Genomic DNA, 18861 nt, shown 5'->3' with positions numbered 1-18861 from the left:
TGAAGAAAACTTGTAACACTCTATAAAACCCTAAAAGGACAATTCTTGAGAAAAAGTTAGCAAAAAAAAAAAAAAGTCTAATATTAATCCATTATTAGAGAAGACACAGAACCCATTGTTCCCTCATCTCTGCCTGCTACAGTGAACACTGGCCCCTCGGCCTGGCAGTGAAAACTCCCTGACTTGTAGCGCTAGCCTGTGCTGGCCAGTTTTAAGTCAACCTGATAGCAGCGAGAGTTGATTGAAAAGAGGAAACCACAGCTGAGAAAGTGCCACATAAAACTGGCCCGTGGGCAAGCCCATCTTGAGGAATGACTGATGGGGGAGGTCTCAGCCCACAGGGGGTGGTGCCATCCCTAGGCCAGCGGTCCTGAGTTGTTAGAGAAAGCAGGTTGAGCAAGCCATGAGGAGCAAGTTAGTAAGCAGCATCCCTCCATGGCCTCCGCTTCAGTTCCTGCCTCCAGGTTTCTATCTTGAGTTCCTGCCCTGATTCTCAAGGATGAACTGTGATGTGAAAGCAAAATAAGCACATTCCTCCAGGCTGCTGCTGGTCATGGTGTTTGATCACAGCCATAACCTACAACACAGCCTGCTCTTCTGACCAGATTAGTCCTCTTCCTCCCGTGTACAGCCAGGAATGGTGACCTTAAACTTCTCCTGGTCCCCCTGCCTCTACCGCTTGATTGATAGGATTATAGGCAGGGGCCACGCTCCCCATTTACATGGTGCTGAGATCAAACTCAGAGCTTTGTACCTGACAGGCAAGCACTGTACTAAGCTGTCTTTAGTCCCCAACTGATTGCTTTCAATTCCCAATGGTTCACTTCCCCTTTTAAAACATTTTTCCCTACATATATTTATTTATGGTGTGTGTGTGTGTGTGTGTGTGTGTGTGTGTGTGTGTGTGTGTGTGTGTGTGTGTGCGCGCGTGCACGCGCCACAGGACAGCTTGCAGGAGTCGCTTCTCTCCTTACGCCGCCGTGTGGGCTCCAGGGATCAGATTCAGGCCGTGGGCCTTGGCAGGAGGCTCCTTTTCTTGCTGAGCATCTCACAGCTGTCTTCTTTTGACTGTACATTTTCTCCACCCAGAAAAGCAGGAGCTTCATCCTCAACCTTCTGAGTCTGTAACTGCCCCAAATTCGTGCTCAAATGAAAACGCGCTTTCTCATAAAGCTGGCGGCAGTTTAAGAAGAAACTGAGTTTAGGATGTAGCTTGTTCTTGCACACAACCCTGGGTTCAATTCCCAGCACCTACCTCCACTAATACATAAATTATTTCTCTCACAGATTTTTATTATATTAAGAAGAAAATAACATTCTATGTTTGTTTTCTTTTTATTTTTTCAAGACAGGGTCTCATGTCCTGGAACTCACTATGTAGACCAGGCTGGCCTGGAATTCGCAGAGGTGCTGGGATTAAAGGCCTAGGCCACTGTGACCAGCTTTATAACATTGTCTTTAATTTCTCTGTTCTTCTACCAACAGAAGTAACAATTCCTTGAGGGAATCCACTGAAGGCAGCAAATCCAGCGAAACTCTTAGCAGGTGAGAAATTATTTCCCTGTCGTTAAGTTACAAAATGTCCTTTTGTTCTGTTCACTTACTGAGAAGACAAGGAGCTCTGTACTGTACCATGTGCTGTCCTATGCCCTTGAAATAGATAACACTGAGTGCGATACCTCAGTAAAACCCTCCACTTTATCCCCTACAGACAAAGAGAAGCTTAAACCAGGATTCCTAAGTGTAGATAAGAACTTAGACCCCTTTTCCCCAGGTGGCTGTATCTGCTACAGGGACTTTGGAAAACACAGTCAGGATATTCGACCAAAAGACTAAAAAGGGAGGCAGGTTAAAATAAATTATATGGTCTGTGCCTTTAAGAACTAGCCTCACAAAGAAAGGGGAGTGCTTCTTCCAACCTCCCTGCTGTGAGTGAGAGATTTGGAAGAGCCTCCCTGGAGGCTTGTAAACTTAGAAAACACCTTACTTTTGCATTCTGTACCTAAAGTCTCCAGTGGCGGCTTTGGGGACATGATCTAGGCACAAGACCCTCACTCTATTGTCTCAAAAAGGGGGTCTTAGACAAAGATATCTTAATATAGATAGACCCAGGCCAGTTTCAAGTCCCCAGAAATGATGGCACCAGCCCCAGGAACAAAAGAACAGAGTCAGGATGTCTGATGGTAACCTCTCTGGAGATAACATGACCAGACCCTGGAGAGGAGTTGTAAAACTCCTGACAGGGCAAACAGATAAGCTAGAATAAGATAAAGTCCAGGCCCAGGAAAAACTGGACCAATCAAGGATAGACCCGTACTAACCCCCTCCCCTCTAAGAAATTTTATGGGTTTTGCCTATAAAAAATAACTTCCCCAAGAAAAAATAACTCTTCTCTGCCTCACTTGAGATGGCTTGAGTTGAGTTCCCTGTCAGGACTTGTAACAGATAAACCTTGCTTTTGCATTCTGGTATGCTCGTCCTTGGTGGTCTCTCTGGGGTTTACAATCTGGGCACAACACTGAGCAGACAGATTTGGGTTCTGACCCTCCAGTTGTATAAAATTATAATGTGTGTTTATAGAATACATATAGAAAATCCTTAATCTTTTCCATTTTCATGATCCATAACCATCTTCGTATCTCTAGAGTGTGAAATGATTACATACGTGGAAGTGCTTAAATCTTAGGGGATGTTCTGGCCAGTCTGCCAGCTGATACAGTGGAGTCATCAGGAGGAGGGAGCCTCAGTTGAGACAGTGCCTCCATGAGATCCAGCAGGAGGCAAGATTGTGAAACATTTTCTTAATTTGTGATTGATGGGGTCCAGGCCATTATGGGTGGTGCCATCCCAAGGCTTGTGGTCCTGGGTTCTATAAGAAGGTGGGCTGAGCAAGCCATGAAGAGCAAGCCAGTGAGCAGCACCCCTCCATGGCCTCTGCATCAGCTCCTGGCTCTAGGTTCCTGGCCTGCTTGAGTTCCTGTCCTGACTTCCTTTGATGATGAACTGTGATGCAGAAGTGTAAGCTAAAGAAACCCTTTCCTCCCCAAGTTGCTTTGGTCTTGGCGTTTCATGACAGCAGTAGAGACCCTAAGACAGTTAAGGACAGGCTTCCTTATTCCTGTGTCCTCAGCACTGGAGCACAGTGCCTACCAAGTAACCATTCAGTAAATATATTTCAGTGACTGAATCAAGGCAATGTCATATGGACTTTCTGTGTCTGCTTCTTGAGCACAGTACACATTGAGTCTTTGTAAATGTGTCTTTTCTTTTAAGCAGAAAAGATGTGCTGATTTCCTCCTTGCTTGGCTATATAGTACCACTCTGTACCTTTGAATAATAACTACATTATAATTTCATCCCTTCTGTGTTCTGCTTGCTTAAGAGTTATCTCCCTTTGTCTGACTAATCTATGTGGAGGCTTTTATTTTCCTATATTTAGGCTAGAAATGAAGACTCAGATTGTTGAAGCCATTTGCCAGGGTCATTCAGCTTGTCAACTCTGAAGGCCACATTGAACTCGAGCCACACTGGCTTCAAGTGTGTGTTTGTGGCCACTCCTGTGTCCTGCCTCTGGTTACTCCAGGAACTACCTGGGGACATGCCAGTCACAGGCATGGGGCAGAGTTACTTCCCGAGCTAACCAAAGCTCCCCTGGAGTTTCTCTGTGACTAGAAAAACCTGTTTCTTACTAATGAAATTGTCAATACTTATTTATTATGAAAAACTCACTGAGAAGATATTGCTGTACCACTGAACAATTAGCATAGCCAAAGACATCTGGATTCTCACATCTGCTTTTGCATAAACTCTACTGTGATAACCAGCTGTCAGTACAGCCTCCAGGGAACTCCACTGTATGCTCTTCAGAGACTGAGACTCGGAAAGTGTGTAACAAGTCAGTTTTCCTTTCAAAATTTTCACATTCATTACGTGTGTGTGTGTGTGTGTGTGTGTGTGTGTGTGCTCTCACGTGCGCACGCGCGTATGTATGTGCCAGAGCACTTGTGTGGCAATCAGAGAACAGCCTGTGAGCTGGTTTTCTCCCTGCACTGTATGCCCAGGGATTTAACTCAGGTCACCATGGCCTGGAACAAGCGCCTTCCGCTGCCGAGGCACCCGGCTGCCCTCATACATTTTCCTTTGCTGTAGTTTCATTCTTAAACATCGACCCCCAACACTGTTGTTCTCCAGTTACTCAAAATTACTATGAAATGGGTAAAGTAACCTCCAGCGTTGCACTTCCACCGGTCATCTCTTTCATTTGTGTCCTGCATAATGACTGCTATGAATAAAACCTTGCACAGCAGTGAAACGAAGCTCATGGCGTCCCCTTGTGACAGCGGCAGTCATTGTGACCTCAGCCACCCCGAGTCTCAGACCCGACCCGGAACCTACCGATGTGGCCGTGTCTTGTAAACTTGAATTTCTAATTCGGAATTCTTGTTACTCTCTTTGGTTTCTTCTGTTTCCTTCCTTGTTATTTGTCATGTGACCCTGGCTGGCCTGGAACTCAGATTCCCCTGCCTCAGCCTCCCAAGTGCAGGGATTATAGGTGTGTGCTACCGCACCCAGCCAGCCGGCTTCACTTTTAAATGACTGATTAAAATTGCAACTTATAGAACACATGAGAAAATGATTTGTATTTATAATTGTTATTGCACAAAAATTAATTTTCTAACCAAGATTCTATTAATATAATTTGCTCTACAGTATTGTAGTGAGTGGACTGGGGATTTGGCTCAGCAGTTAATAGAGTGCTTGCCTAGCATGCACAAAGCCCCTCATAAATCGGCCATGGTGGTGCACACCTCTAACCTCAGCAGTCAGGAGGTAGAGGCAGGAGGTTCAGAAGTTCAAGGTCATCCTCAGCTACACAGGGAGCTGTAGGCCAGCCTAGGCTAGAGACCGGGCTCAAAAAGGAAAAAAAAAATCATTCTTAAGTACTGAATGCAAAACTGTAAGATAATTTGGGGCTTCCCATTACAGTATTTCAGAACCTCTACAACTTACAGTTATGACCGGGTATCTTGAGTTAATATTTCAAGCCACCACATTTGTGTGTATTGGCTTGCCTTGGTCCATATATCTGTACTGTCCCTTAGAAAGAAAATCTTTGCGTTGGCATTTATATTAGTTTCACTAACTCCTCTACCTGAAAGAAACAGCATGAGAGAGAAGATTTTATTTTGGCTTATGGTGTTCAGGCTGTGCTTGGACAGAACTCCATGACAGGAGGAGAGTAGACTTGGGGAGAATGCTGGAAGGGATCCTCAAAGCCACGCCTCCATCGGCTTCCTTCTCATGACCAGGCTCTGCCTCCTCCGGTACCATCTGTTCGGAGTCTGCATGAGCTAACCATCTCTGGAAGCGTCAGAGACGCCCCAGCCCTGCGGTCTGCCTTGATAATCGCCTAGGTGTTACTCGGTCCGGTCGAATTGGCAGAACTAACCGGCACACTGTTCTTATGTTTCCAGAGAGCCGGTCACACTGCACACAGGAGACCTGGAAGATCCGTCCAGCTGCTTCACATTCACGTCTACAGGTGAGTTCCGGGGAAATCTGCAGAGGGTCCTCACTCCAAGAGAAGGAAGCCAGTCACCACAGCAGTGGTTAAGCCCCATTAACTCTGGTCTCACTTCCTACAACCCCGTTTGTCATTCTGTTTTACCTACCTGGAACTGGTCATTGAACCTGCTGGCTGGCTCCCTGTTGGGTCTTTTGCACCTACACTGCCACAAACATTGCTAATCACCTTATTGTATTCAAATTGTATTGTATCGTGTTCAAATGTCACTTTCCCAGCAACCCTTAACACTCACCACTTACTAAAAAACAAAACAAAAAAAAAAAAAAAACCACACCTGCCCACACTGTCCAGTTCCCCTTACCTTTTCCACTTGTATCACACACCATCCTCTAACACACCGTGTAACTCACTACTTCCTGTTGTACTGGATGCCCTGACACAGCCTGGGAAGTAAAACCTTGCAGTCTTCACTTCCTGATCCACCCCGGGTATTTAGACCCTTCCTGAGAAAATGCAGCTGCTAAATAAATGCTTAAGGAATGGCTGGAATAAGAAAGGAGAATCTCCGTGTCATTTCCAGTGAATTGCAAAGTGACTTCCATAAAAACAAGCTTCTGAAAAGAAGAGCCAGGAGAGATGGGAAGAACAGACTGTGTAAAAGTCACAAGACTCAGACTCAGAATGGGAAAGAGCAAGAAAAATGTTAGAGAATGACTTCAAAGATAGCCAAAGAACAAATCACAGAAGGCCGTTTAACAAGGGAGAAAACTATAGAGAGTATGTTAGATCTAGAAGTAAAGGCAAGAGAGTTAACTATTTAACTAACAGAAGAGAAAGTCATTGAGAAAGAATGAAAATGACGGTTATTCAATAAAAACATGGTTATAAATCTGGCCAGTCCTAATGTAAATAGGGAAAATTAAAGTATAATGTGAGAAGAGCTTCCTTTATAGAAGTGTTAATATAGTTAAAATCAAACATTATATGCTTTTGTGTGTATATGCAGGTGCACATGTTTGTGTGTGTGTGTGTGTGTGTGTGTGTGTGTGTGTGTGTGTGTGTGTGTGTGTAGACCTAAGGTCAGCCTTGAGGGTCATGTTCCAGGATGCCATCCATCTTGCTTTATGACACAGAGCTTTTCACTGGCCCTGGAACTCACAAGGTAGGCTAGGCTGGCCAGCCAGCCATCTCCGGGGTCCTTCCTCTTCTCTGCCAATGCTGAAGTTTCAATCTTATGCTACTATTTTTTGTATGGGTCCCGACCTTCAAACTCAACTCAGGTACTCCTGTTTACACAACCAGCGCTTTACCAACTGAGCTCTTTCTCCAGCCCTTTGTCCTTTATCCTAATGATTAGTCAGGACTTGAGAGTAATAGCCTGCCTTCTTAGATTGCTCTAAATCAGAGCATTTGCCAGTTCCCACATATTCTGAATACCTTAGAATACTTCCACCTCACTCAGTATCCAACTTTCATGAATTACAAATATAAACACAGTTGGGTATGTCTTAGTTAGCTTTCTATTCCTGTGATAAAACATGGTTTCCAAGAGCAACTTGGAGAAGAAAGGATTTGTTGAGCTTACAGCTCCACAGCACAGTCCATCATCAAGGAAGTCAGGACGGGAACTGGAGGTGGGAACTGAGGAGGGAACTGGAGGTGGGAACTGAGGCAGAAATCAGGGAGGAGTGCTGTTACTGGCTTGTTCCTCATGGCTTCCCAGCCTGCTTTCTTGTACAACTCAGGACCCAGGATGACATCACCCACAGTGAACTGGGCCCTCCCACATCAATCATTAATCAAGGAAACTCACCACAGGCTTGCCCACAGGTCAGTCTGATGGAAGCACTTTCTCAGCTGTGGTTCCTTCCTTTCAGGTGACTCTAGCATGTGTCAGTCTGACAGAAGTCAAACAGGACAGGCTTTGTTTATTTGTTTTGTTTTGTCTGTTTGTTGGCAACAGAATCTCACTCTGTAGCCCTGGCTGTCCTGGAACTCATTCTGTAGATCAGGCTGTCCTCGAACTCAGAGATCTGCCTGGGATTAAAGATATGCACCACCACCACCCGGCTTTTCACCACATTTTTAACGTGGGTAATTCCCCCCAGTTAGGGTTTCTGCTGTGCCTATGAAGTCAGCTGTAAATTTAACTGATGCACATTTAAATGGGATATGCCTTTCCCCGCTTGTCTGGTAGCTATAAGTTTCAGCAGTTCTTAACCATGCATCCATTTTCTTTCTACGAGTAGAACCCATCTGGTGTCTGAAGTCACAGGGTTGGGGTCTGTGGAAGTCCCTGCCTGTCACCTCCACTCTCTGTCTCCCTGTTTACCAGGGATCTGCTCTTTGCATGTTTTCTGCCACGTCATCTGGAGATTTGACACCTGGGGTGAGACTCGGATTGAGGTTACATTCTTCCAGACAGACTTCATTGTAGACAGCTGAGGTGTTGACAATCCCAGACCAGCTGGATCAAATAAGCAGTGGATCTGATCTGCATGAAGAACTCTGGATCTCAGGGTCCTACACATTCCTAAGACCAGGGTTCTCCAGATGACTAGAGGCTGGGTAGTCCTACAAGTCCATCTGCAAGCTAATATCAGGGGGAAAGAGTTGCTTAGCCTAAGAATCTTGACACTTCAACAAGAGGGGGCAGTGATTCTACCTCAGTGTGAGGCTGAGGCATGGAGGCTTGCTGGAGAGCGAGCCAGGGGTGAAGATGCTCGACACTGATGTCTCCAGGTAACAGCAGTGTCAAAACTAAACCCACTCGTAACTGTTAGAAGTTCTATTTCTGCTTGGAAAAGGCTTGATGTTTTTTATAAGCGCACTATGCTATTTTTAGCTAATTTTATCTTTTACCCTTGTCCTTCCACCATTTTAGCAAGTCCATCTGTGAAGATTTCAGCCTCCCGGTCATTCAATTCTTCTCCTAAGAAGTCTCCAGTGCACTCCCTCCTGACTAGTTCTGCCGAGGAGTCAGTAGGCTCCACATCTCAGTATCGCTCCACCAAAACTATTCACTCACCCAACTCTACAAAAGGTAAGAATGGCCTGACGTGGCTGGCGGGGTTGATTTCTTACAGCAGGGGATTGCAGGATTCTGCACAGTCTTCTCAGACACAGCCCTCAGCTGACGCTCTAAGTGTGTGGTCTTTAAATGAGACAGCGATTGCTTATGCATCAGGACAACAGAAGCTGAGACTGTGTGCATAAATGCCTTTCTCCTCTTGTCTGGCATCAACAGTGAACTTTATTTTCTGATTGTTTTTTTAGAATACTTTGTATCTAAGTACTGAGACCTTCCACTCTTGCTTAGTTAAAACATGGCTGTCCTTCAGCCAACACCTTTTTAACTGTAAATGTATATTATACAACTTGTAAAAAAATCTCATCAAACTTTTTAAGTTCAGTTTTTGTTTTATAAATGAAAAAAATTTGATTTGTAGTAAGGGCCTTAGAATATTGAATTTCCGATAAGTATATTGAATTGGACTTGAAGTGTTTCTCATTCTACACAGCAGTGACCAAACCCAGCCCAGCACTCTGGACTCACTCTCATCGATGGGGCATAAGTCACACAAGGTGCTGGCTCTCTGTCAAAGCGTTTCCGAGCCTTTTCATAGTCTATGCCACTCCTAATTCTAGAGTCTAAAACCACTACAAACATGAAGACCTGGTCACATCTGAGTACACTCTATTGTTTATTGTGTGCGTTGTGTCCTCGGTCTTTTGTTCCCAGGCTCTTTGTGTCATCTGTCATTCAGGAGACACAGAAAGGAGGCCCCAGAGTCCAAGCCGGGTCCACATGGTGAATTCTGAGCCATCCAAGGCCACATAGCGAGGCCCTGCCTCAAAGGCAGCAAACAGACCACAAGCAAGTGCAAAAACCAACTAACTGACCCGTTCAGAGTGATCCCGGGCCGAGGGGCAGTACCTGAAAGGCCACGCAGTGATAGGACATCTTCCCCCATTTCAGATCCTCGCCAAGCATCATGTTGTGTACTATTGCTGTTCAAATATTTCTAAGAGGCTGTTCCTCATCCTCTTAAATTGAAAACCTTTTAGATAATTATTTTTAATACTATAATTACACAAAAAGGGTATTTGGTAATAAAAAGTAAGCAAAAATGTTTTCAAAATTATTCATCTAGTCGGGGGCTAAGATCAAAATTCACCTCTTCCATTTGCTAACTAAGTACTTTGAGAAATGGACAGAACTTACACACTTACTAAAGACAGCTTTCATGCCTCTCGGGCCTCATCAGTTACCGCCACACGTCCTAGGGTCGCCATGCTGTGCCAGCCTCCACTCAGGTGACAGCCCTACATGGGAAAGTGGGCCAGGGTCTGAATTAGATCCTGCGCCGCACGCCCCAGTTAGGAACTCCTCAGGTTTGTGTGAAAATGACCACTGGACAAAGTGTCACTAACTTGAAGTATTCTTCTCGTGGGTCCTGTTTAACACTATGGAGTTGAAAAATAGTAAATCGAATTGATTTTAAACAAAACCAAATAAGCTAGTGTTGCTGTGTTTAAATGGGAATTTTTTCATTTTCAAATAACGTTTCAATATTTTCTTAGGAAAAGTTGTTTAACACATAATTTGAAGATTTCTAAAAGCAATATTGAATAGACTTTTAATATCACATCTAAGCAATTTTCTAATAGATTCACAGTCTCCGTCACTAGAAACAACAGGAAAAACTTGCCGAAAACTGCAGAACAGACTGGAAAGTTTGCAAACCCTGGTAGAAGATTTACAGCTGAAGAACCAAGGTACCGTACAGAGAGGTCTCAGGCCTGGGGGTTTAGCTCAGTGATAGAGCGCTTGCCTAGCTAACAAAAGCCCTGGGTTCAGTCCTCAGAACTAGGGGGGGGGGGGATTCACAAAAAGATATATATACACATACATACACACGCACGCGCACACACACACGCACTAAATATTTTGTAACAGCAGACATTCATACAACAAATGTAAGCATAGTAATAATAATGGGCTCTGCTTGCACCTGTGTGCAGCCCCTAAATTCAGTGCTGCTCTTGTCCTCATGGGGCCTTCATGATGGCACGGAGTGTGGGAGCTGTTATTGTTGTCATAACAATGAGAGCACAAGACAACACAGTCAGCCCTGTGTCTCCTAGTGAACAGTAGAGCTGGGACTTGATCCCCGCAATTCCTAACACACCGAGTCAACTCACATCGCTGTGGAGTGAAATCCCAGGTCCCCTAAACAGCACGAACACATTTCTGTTTAGATTATTGAGTCTTTTTAAAAACATAGTTCAAGAATTTCATACAGTTTATTTTGACCTCATTCCTTTCCCTACCGGGACCACCCTTCCCTCCCCACTCACCCAACTTTGTGTCTTTTTAAAAAACCTACCAAATACAGTTGGTGCTGCCCGTATTATTGTGCGTTTTTTTAAAGGAATGTAGGTTTGGGGGGGAGCTTTTTTGTCCCACCTTTCCCCCACACTTTGATTTATATTTCTGAGGTCATCCTACTCATGTCCTTCTAGAATCATCTAGTCGGGAGATGCTGGCATTTGTTTAACAGAAACAGTACCTTGGACTAGTGACCAGTAGGGCGGCTCTTGAGTTCTGAACAAATAGTTTGGAGGATTTGGGCAGAATTTAGCAACATTTAAAGTATAGGGCTGTAGGGACAGCTTGTTGTTAAGGTATTACCTAGCATGTGCAAGACCGTGGCTTCAATCTCAGCACAACCAAAAGCCAAAACCATACACACGTTTCCACAAGAGAAATCTCCCACACTATTTACAGTAATGACTGCTGACCCCCGAGGTGGGAGGTCAGGAGGCTTTCCTCTGCTCCCCTCTGGAGGCGCTGGCATTCTGCTTCTTCTGTCTCCTCCTGCTTAGGGAGGCTGTAAGCTTGCCGTCAGGGCGGCCTTTACAAAAGTGCAGTGCACTGAAGTCTTACTTACACACCCCTGGGCTCCGAGTGAGGCTGGTCTGCATGCTAAAGGCTCATCCTTTAAGACAAGTGTGGAGGGGCTTAAAACCAGCGACGACTCTCCAATCTAACTGTGTTTTATTGATATTTTCAGCAATGTCTTCAATGATCAGAAATCAAGAAAAGAGAATTCAGAAAGTGAAAGACCAGGAAAAAATGTTACTAAAATGACACATTGCTTGCCCGCTCTCTACAGAGGGCTAACACCCGATTAATTGTGATGTTACTTATAATTAGTGCCCTGTGGACTTTTTCTTTTTATGTGAAAATTTAATAAAAGATACCCTGTCCTGTAAACTCTATTTTGAAATAAACTTCTTGAATGCTCTCACAGTAAAACTTTGAACACTACCAGCTAGATTTGAGAGTATTCATATATTATAATGTATTAATTTATGCTAATTCTAGCACTTTGGTATAATTGTTTTAAATTATTTTACTGGTTCTGAGATAGTAGAGCCATTTTTTTTTTTCAGTTTAAACAAATTCCTGAAGAGGAAAAAAAAAGAGTGTTCATATGGTGTAAAGGGGCGCAGTGCCAAGACCAGGACAAACTCCATCGTGCTGGACAAACACCAGCCTTCTTGGGTGACCTTGAATTCACTGTTCTGTCGATATCAGTAATCAACAAAACTTTTAGAAATCTCTCTCCTTACATAAAACTAAAGAAAGACAATACTTGGTTACTCTTTAACAAATGAATAGGTAAGTTCTAGATTGAACTTCATGAAATTTTAATAAACTGGGGCATATTTGAATGCAAACCGAATATAATGGGACATGGACAACAGACGCGTAAGTCACGTGTTTCGCTGGGGCCAAAACATGAGAGACAATGTGGCAGGGGCCAGCTGTCCACAGAATGTCGTCTTCCACTCCCGGGTACACAGGTGTCATGGAACACAGCTGCCTGGCTGGAGGCCGTGTTGCAGCCCCGTGTCCCTCACCTATGGGGGTGATCGCCTGACCAGTTCTCACAGGTGGAAAGGAACATGACCAGAGAACCGTGTGCTACTTCAGGTCCAGGTGTTAATACTGCATGTGTGGGTGTCCCTCAAGTTATTTCCCCCCCACAGGCCTGATGCAGAAGATGGAGAGGGCCGTTAGGATGGTGGTACCACAGGGCAGAAGGGGGTCTGGGCTCTACAAGGAGGGCAGCTGCTGCCCAGGTGAGCTACTGCAGATGGAGAGAAGGGCAAGTGTGTGTGTGTGTGTGGGGGGGTTTCCTACCTTCTTCCCTGGTGCCAGCAGGAGCCCTGACCCAGCAGTCAGTGACATGCTCTCGCAATGACAGCTAGCACTCTAAGCACATCCAACTTCAAAGGATGGCAAAATCGATGTATATTTAATTATTAATAATGTGTGTATATATACATCGCATAATCTGTTTCCTAAGTCAGTTGGCTTCAATGAAAGATGAACTTTTAGGGCTGGAGAGATGGCTCAGTGGTTAAGAGCACTGACTGCTCTTCCAGAGGTCCTGAGTTCAATTCCCAGCAACCACATAGTGGCTCACAACCGAGATCTGGTGCCCTCTTCTGGCCTGCAGGGACACATGCAGACAGAACACTGTATACATAATAAATTAATAAATCTTAAAAAAAAAGATGAACTTTTATTTCATCAGGAATTCTAGAGACTTTTGTTTAAATTGCTTTACTTCTTAGGGGTATACTTGAACATTGTGAAGCAATGGCCAGTGCCTTCTGCAGACCTCACTATGAGATACATAGCAGAATGTCTGAATTTTATCCCAAAGAGCTGGGAGCCCAAAGCGTGCAAACAGCCTGCTAAGCACTGACTGATGCTGCTTTCAGTGAACCTGTGTTTTTGTCAGCAAACCGTCTTAGCCAGAATTGAATACTGTTCTTCCAATAGATATCGTTCTGTTTAAACACATAAAAACAATTTTATCCGAGCACTTGGAAGGTAGAAGTGGGGACATCAGGGGTTGAAGGTCATCCTTAGCTACAGATGAAGTTCCAGGCCAGTTCGGGCTATCCTGTCTCAAAGTGATAACAAAGAACTGGGATGTAGCTCAGCATAGAATGATTTGCCTGGCACTGCACAAAACTGGCTGTGGTGGCATGTGTCTGCAATCCCAGCACCCGAGACGTGGAGGCAGGAGGACAGTTTCAAGGGCATCCTTGGCTACATAGTGAATTTTTTGGTAAGCCTGGGCTATAAGCAACCCTGCCTCAAAAACATTTCATCTTTAAATACCAGCATGCTGAATTCCCTTCTAAGCAAAGTTTTAAAAAAATATTGAGAACTTTCTCCAAAAAGGAAAACAGACTCCAAATTTCATCTGCTGTAACAATTGATGTTTGCTTTTCTCTGTATGTAAAATATCAGACCCTTATTTTATTTCTAGGTTATGGTGCTAACATTGAAACAAATAATTCAGACATTTAATAAGGATATTACAACTCAGGATTTATTATCCAGTTATAACTTAAAGCTTAGTAATTATTTCTTCTCAGAGCAAGGCTATTCTTCTGTATCATGGTCCTGTGTAGACTTTCCTCACTGATGAGGAGACGAGTGAAGAGGTGATGGGGGAACCCTCTCTAGGGCGGCCCACCTGTGAGACCTGGTAGGACCAGGGCGGGGAAGTCGAACAGAGATGGTCTGAAAGGGCACTGTGGGTAAAGGATGCACGCACCCTTTGCTGGAGCCAGACTCGACCTCTAACCCCCAGTCCTCAAAGAAGTAATGTGTCCCCTTCAGGCCACCTCACCGCCTCACACCCAACCCTCATGCTCCACTTCCTAGATGACTAGCTCAGACTTTAAAGCGTCAAGACAAAGACATGCCTGCTGACTCCACACCCGCCCTCGGCACTTAACATGGAACAAAAACTGATGGGGAGTCTTCCAGCGTCACTCAGGTCCTGACTGGTCACAGTTCCACACGGTGTCATCATTAATGTAAACATCGTTGCTTAGCTGGATTCGATGAGGCTTGCTGACGCCTCCCTGTTCTAAGAGCTCCTACGGGCTCTGTCTTGTACGTGTGCAGCTGGGTAGTTTCTCCTTGCCCAGAGTCCATACCTCAGTCTTAGCCAAACCAACTACCCAGGGACGAGCAATCCCTCAAGTAATGATGTGTCAGCACAAACCAGTCAAGGCAACAAGGGGAAAGTCCCGGCTCACAGCAAGCACTCACTATCTGCATGCATACGTCTTCCTACATTTTGGACAAAAGCCACACTAGCAGCTCTTATGGCTACAAATGGAATCACACTGCCTTTAAATTACGTAGTGTGCTCTACAGCCTCAGCCTCTTCCACGTTCTGTGGCTGCCTCGCGGACGCTTTGCAGAGGGAGTCAGTGGATGCCCCACCACCCGTGAACCACTTTATCCTCGTGGCCAGTCTGCAGGAGTCTGTTGCTGCATTCTTCCCAGCGAGTGACCTCCCTGTTCTCCACCAACACAAACTTCCATTCCACCACCGTGTCTGCAGGCAGGAAGACGGAATGAGACCACAGCCCGTCCTTACAGTAGTGGAGAGGGATGTACGTGGTCCATCCCCCAAGATTCTCATGGTCTCCAGTTACCGCAATGAACTGCACATCGGTGCTCGTGGTGTAGTGCACCTGGAACTGGATGCTGACCTCCTGAGGCTCCAGAGACACCGCCTTCCCATCTGCTCCCCAGCCGCTTCCTCCCACAAGAGTGCCTCTGCCATCATCCATCCCCTGCCTTAGGCCCTCAAGACTGCCACCCAAACCAACATCCCCCCAAGATGAGTGCCGAGACACCACTTCCCAGTCCTCGTGGCCTGCTGGGTCCTGACTGGCCTGCGCAAGGCCGGCTGCTTTAGCTATGTCCCCGAGCAGGCTGCAGGAGGGCAGTTTCTCCACCACGCCCCCAGCTGTTTCTTGTCCTTTGCAGGGTCTCCGTCCTCCTCCATGAACTTCCGGGCTTTGGTTCCTTGACACTTCTGGGCTGGCCCTGGAGTGTGTGTCTGGAATCTTTCCAGCAGGAACATACTCTCTGGCATTGCCCCAGTCTGCTCCAGCATTCTGCAGTCTCTGTGCTCCGTGCAGGTCACCAGGATCTTTGGTCTCGGAAAGCAAATGGCCATTGCTTTCTTGAAGCTGCTCTAAGAGAGGAAAGTGTAGCAACATTAGGTGGCTCACCGAGGAAAACTGCTATCATCGATGGCTGTTGTCTTCGTTTCTATCTGTGGTTCAAGTTCTGTAGAAATCAAGTACACCTTCCCAACACTGCTCTAAGAGCATACATGTAGAGCCAACAACCAAAACACTCGGGAATCTCGGTGCCCAGCATGAAAGAGAATGAACTGGCAAGCTTCGAAGTCTCCCACAGGCCAGACCAAGTTGGCAGGGATCCAAAGTTAAGTCACTTGGCTCCTGTCATTTAAAAAAAAAAAAAATGCTGTCCAGGGGTTAGGGCAGGCGCTTAGCAGGAGGCCCAGCCACACACACTGTGGCTGGTGTAGGACAAAGGACTGCATGCTACCCTGCACCTGAGTGTACACCTGTACTCCCTGGAAGAGAGCGCAGGGCAGGGGCCAGTTCTGGAAGGCAGCGTGTTCAGTGTCAGGAATACCAAGCATGACTGAGTCGAGTTGGGGTGAACTTGAGGGGAGAGAAATCTCTTCAAAGACACATGAGCTCCCCCTGCTCCAACACACACTATACACACTTTAAAAAAAACTTTCTTAAAAGCCCACAATCCAAGTCCCCTAAAGACTTGGTTTCTTTGCTGGCTACCTAAATAGCTCTCAAAGCCTGAACTCTTACAATCGGCCTGGGGGAAGGGTGGGTGCTTCATTTTGCCTCTTATTTTAATTGGTGAGCTTCAGAGTGAGAGGTCAACAAATATTACTCTGAATTCCCGATTTCCAGCTGAAAACATGAGGCTGGCCTTCAGAAACAGAAGAAAACAGATGAGCCGCTTATCCAAAATCAGCCGTGGGAAAGGTTTTCACATGGCTACAAATGACCACCACTAAAAATAAGTTCTGCCAGGCAACGACAGCTTGCCAAAGAAGGGCACAGGAAGGTAAGGCTTTGTGCCAGTGCGTACTGATTGCCTGGTGGGGGGGTCTCTAGAATGTAGATCTAAACTTATAGGACAATTCCCATCAGAATTTGGTTCCCTCCTAGGCCGCCCGGGCTGTTGTAAGTGCACACACGGCCAGCGCACAGCCCTGGCTGCAGTGGCTTTCATGACCCACGTCTAAGCTGAATTTTACTTTCTGAACTGTCCAGACAGTAGGAAGTGAGCGTTCAACGCTCGCTAGCCCCAAACTCACAACCAAGAAGGGGTGTGGGGTGTCAGGGCTTGAAGCTACGGGACTGACACTCAGAGGATGCCCCTCCCAGCCCCATTGGAGACTTGGAGACGGGAGAGAGTTGTGAGATGCACCCCCAAACCAGCCTCGCGCACTGCGCCAAGCGCAACCAGGCGGAGGAGCCCGTGCCCGCTGGAGCGGCAGGAGCTAGGCGCAGCCTCCGGAGGACCCGCGTGGCTTCTCCAGGACGGTACAGCCCGGGAACGCGACGGGGCCCGAGGAGGGTTCAGTCCCAGGTCGGGGAAGCTGGTCCACCAGGACCCACCTGGAGAGCTTCAGGTGGTTTTCTTCCCCTTCCCCAGTGAACTTCCAGACACCGGGTACATCTGCCCCGAGCCCCGGGGAGGAAGAATACCTGGTTTGGAGACCAGCACCCGTTCGGAAGGTCCAGGGCTCAGGCCGCCACCGCCACCGCCACCACCCGGACCGCCTCCCGGAGCCGCAGCCTCCCCTGGAGATACGTCCTTCTGCGGCTTCGCACCCCCGTCTTTCCCCGGGGCCCCAAGGTCGCCCCGCAGCAGCCACAGGAGGAGCGCTCCCGCCAGACCCCCGCCGACCAGCAGGGCGGACCAGACGGCGCCCATGGCTGAGAGGCTGCGGGAGACTGCGGGGCCCGGATCAGGGCTCCGCTCACCCGCGCGGCCACACCCACCCCGCCCGCCCAGCCTTTTACGGTTCCACGGTGGCCAGCCAGTCCTCAGTGGCCGCGAACTTCCCGGCCCCGCCCCGCCCCGCCCCGCCCCGCCCCGCCGCTGGGAGCTTGCCCACTTCCCATCGCCCCGCCCCCTCCGGCTCTCCACACCCGGGTCCCGATCCACTGGGTCCCGCTGCACTGGATCACGCACCCAAAGAGCCCGCTTGCGCACAGCACCGGGCCAGGGCAAGGGATTCCCGGAGCTCCGAGGCGGGAAGGGGCTTAGGGACCTGGACCCTTAGCACACGCAGGGGTGGAGAGGGAGGGGGTTGGGAGTGGGGGACGTGGAGCCCTAGAGGAAGCTCCGCTCTGGTTCCCAGCTGCGCCTAGCCTTCCCGAACTTCTTTCTAAGTAATAATCTACTTAAAGGCCCACCACCTCAACCGATCCCTTTCCTCCTCGAACCTCCCTCCTAGTCTCTCCTTTTTTTTTTTTTTTTTTTTTTTTTTGGTTTTTCGAGACAGGGTTTCTCTGTGTAGCTTTGCGCCTTTTCCTGGGACTCACTTGGTAGCCCAGGCTGGCCTCGAACTCACAGAGATCCGCCTGGCTCTGCCTCCCGAGTGCTGGGATTAAAGGCGTGCGCCACCACCGCCCGGCTGTCTCTCCTTTTTTAAAAGAAGGGTCCAGACTAGCCTAGAACTCTTTATATATCTAAGGCTGGCCTCAAACTCGAGATCCTCCTGATTCAGCCCGATTCTTCCACGTCTTTTTGTTGCGTGTGTTGCCGCACAAGGCACATCCACCCAATCTGAACTGGATATTGTATAGGGATGGAGCCCCTACAAGTAAATATTAATATACCAGCGACCCTTTATCAAGCACCGTGTATTAAAGGTGTTTTGTGTATGAATTTAAATTGATCCTCACGCACTAGAAGTCCTATGGAGGAAGCGTTTGACCACACTACTCGGTCGATGCACACCTACTCCAGGTTAATGAGCCAGGGCGTTTTATTTCTGGAGGCTCTCCCTTAAATGCATCCTCCCACAACCCTCTGCTAAGGCCACATCTGGAAAGTATGTGCCTTGGAGCCACTGCCAACATGGCTCCCTTTGGGAGGATCAATCACTCCACAGTTCTCCTTACTGGGCTCACGCAAGCGCTCTTGACAGGCACTTCCTGGTGGGTTGCTCCCATCTTGGCATAGGCTGCAACTCCTAAGATAGAAGGTAGATAGGTCGAGAACGCAGCAATAAAATAAGTCCTGTTTTATTATTAAATTATTGAATATTAAAATTAAATACTGCTATACTCGTAGATGAGAGCATCACTCAGCCCTCATCAGAGAAGCTTCTTACAGTAGAAGGTAATTAACACAAGAGGACCATGTG

At 47.0% G+C, this 18861-nt stretch overlaps 2 protein-coding genes across 18 annotated transcripts in view; one reads left to right on the top strand and one right to left on the bottom strand.

Annotated features, from left to right (window-relative positions):
- The window catches only part of Ccdc158 (coiled-coil domain containing 158), a 57512-nt gene extending 45705 nt beyond the window's left edge, over positions 1-11807 (top strand). For 7 of the 17 annotated variants that reach the window (XM_042257651.2, XM_042257650.2, XM_076546642.1 and 4 more), the window contains 5 exons: positions 1486-1545; positions 5475-5542; positions 8412-8570; positions 10207-10306; positions 11605-11807. In XM_042257651.2, coding sequence (XP_042113585.1) covers positions 1486-1545; positions 5475-5542; positions 8412-8570; positions 10207-10306; positions 11605-11725 — 508 coding nt within the window. In that variant the 3' untranslated portion in view covers positions 11726-11807. Of the gene's footprint in view, positions 1-1485; positions 1546-5474; positions 5543-8411; positions 8571-10198; positions 10307-11604 lie in introns of all 17 variants that reach the window. The other 10 variants (XM_042257652.2, XM_076546646.1, XM_076546644.1 and 7 more) reach the window with 2 other exon arrangements.
- A 2113-nt stretch (positions 11808-13920) lies between these two features.
- Stbd1 (starch binding domain 1) lies at positions 13921-17475 on the bottom strand. The gene is made up of 2 exons (XM_006987218.4): positions 17192-17475; positions 13921-15618 (listed from the first exon to the last, which is right to left on the bottom strand). Exons 1-2 carry the CDS (start codon positions 17418-17420, stop codon positions 14840-14842), a joined length of 1008 nt encoding a protein of 335 aa, XP_006987280.1. The 5' UTR covers positions 17421-17475; the 3' UTR covers positions 13921-14839.
- Positions 17476-18861: the final 1386 nt, after the last annotated feature.

Source organism: Peromyscus maniculatus, chromosome 10 (genome assembly GCF_049852395.1).
Source record: "Peromyscus maniculatus bairdii isolate BWxNUB_F1_BW_parent chromosome 10, HU_Pman_BW_mat_3.1, whole genome shotgun sequence".
NCBI classification, from domain to species: Eukaryota; Metazoa; Chordata; class Mammalia; order Rodentia; family Cricetidae; genus Peromyscus; species Peromyscus maniculatus.
Note: the sequence above shows the minus strand (reverse complement) of the source record. Positions and strands in the feature narration are given on the sequence as shown.

Coding starts and splice junctions, on each gene's coding strand:
- Stbd1 (XM_006987218.4), bottom strand. CDS start 17,420: ATGGGCGCCGTCTGGTCCGCCCTGCTGGTCGGCGGGGGTCTGGCGGGA. Junction 15,619..17,191: donor GGTGCTGGTCTCCAAACCAG/GTATTCTTCCTC, acceptor TTCCTCTCTTAG/AGCAGCTTCAAGAAAGCAAT.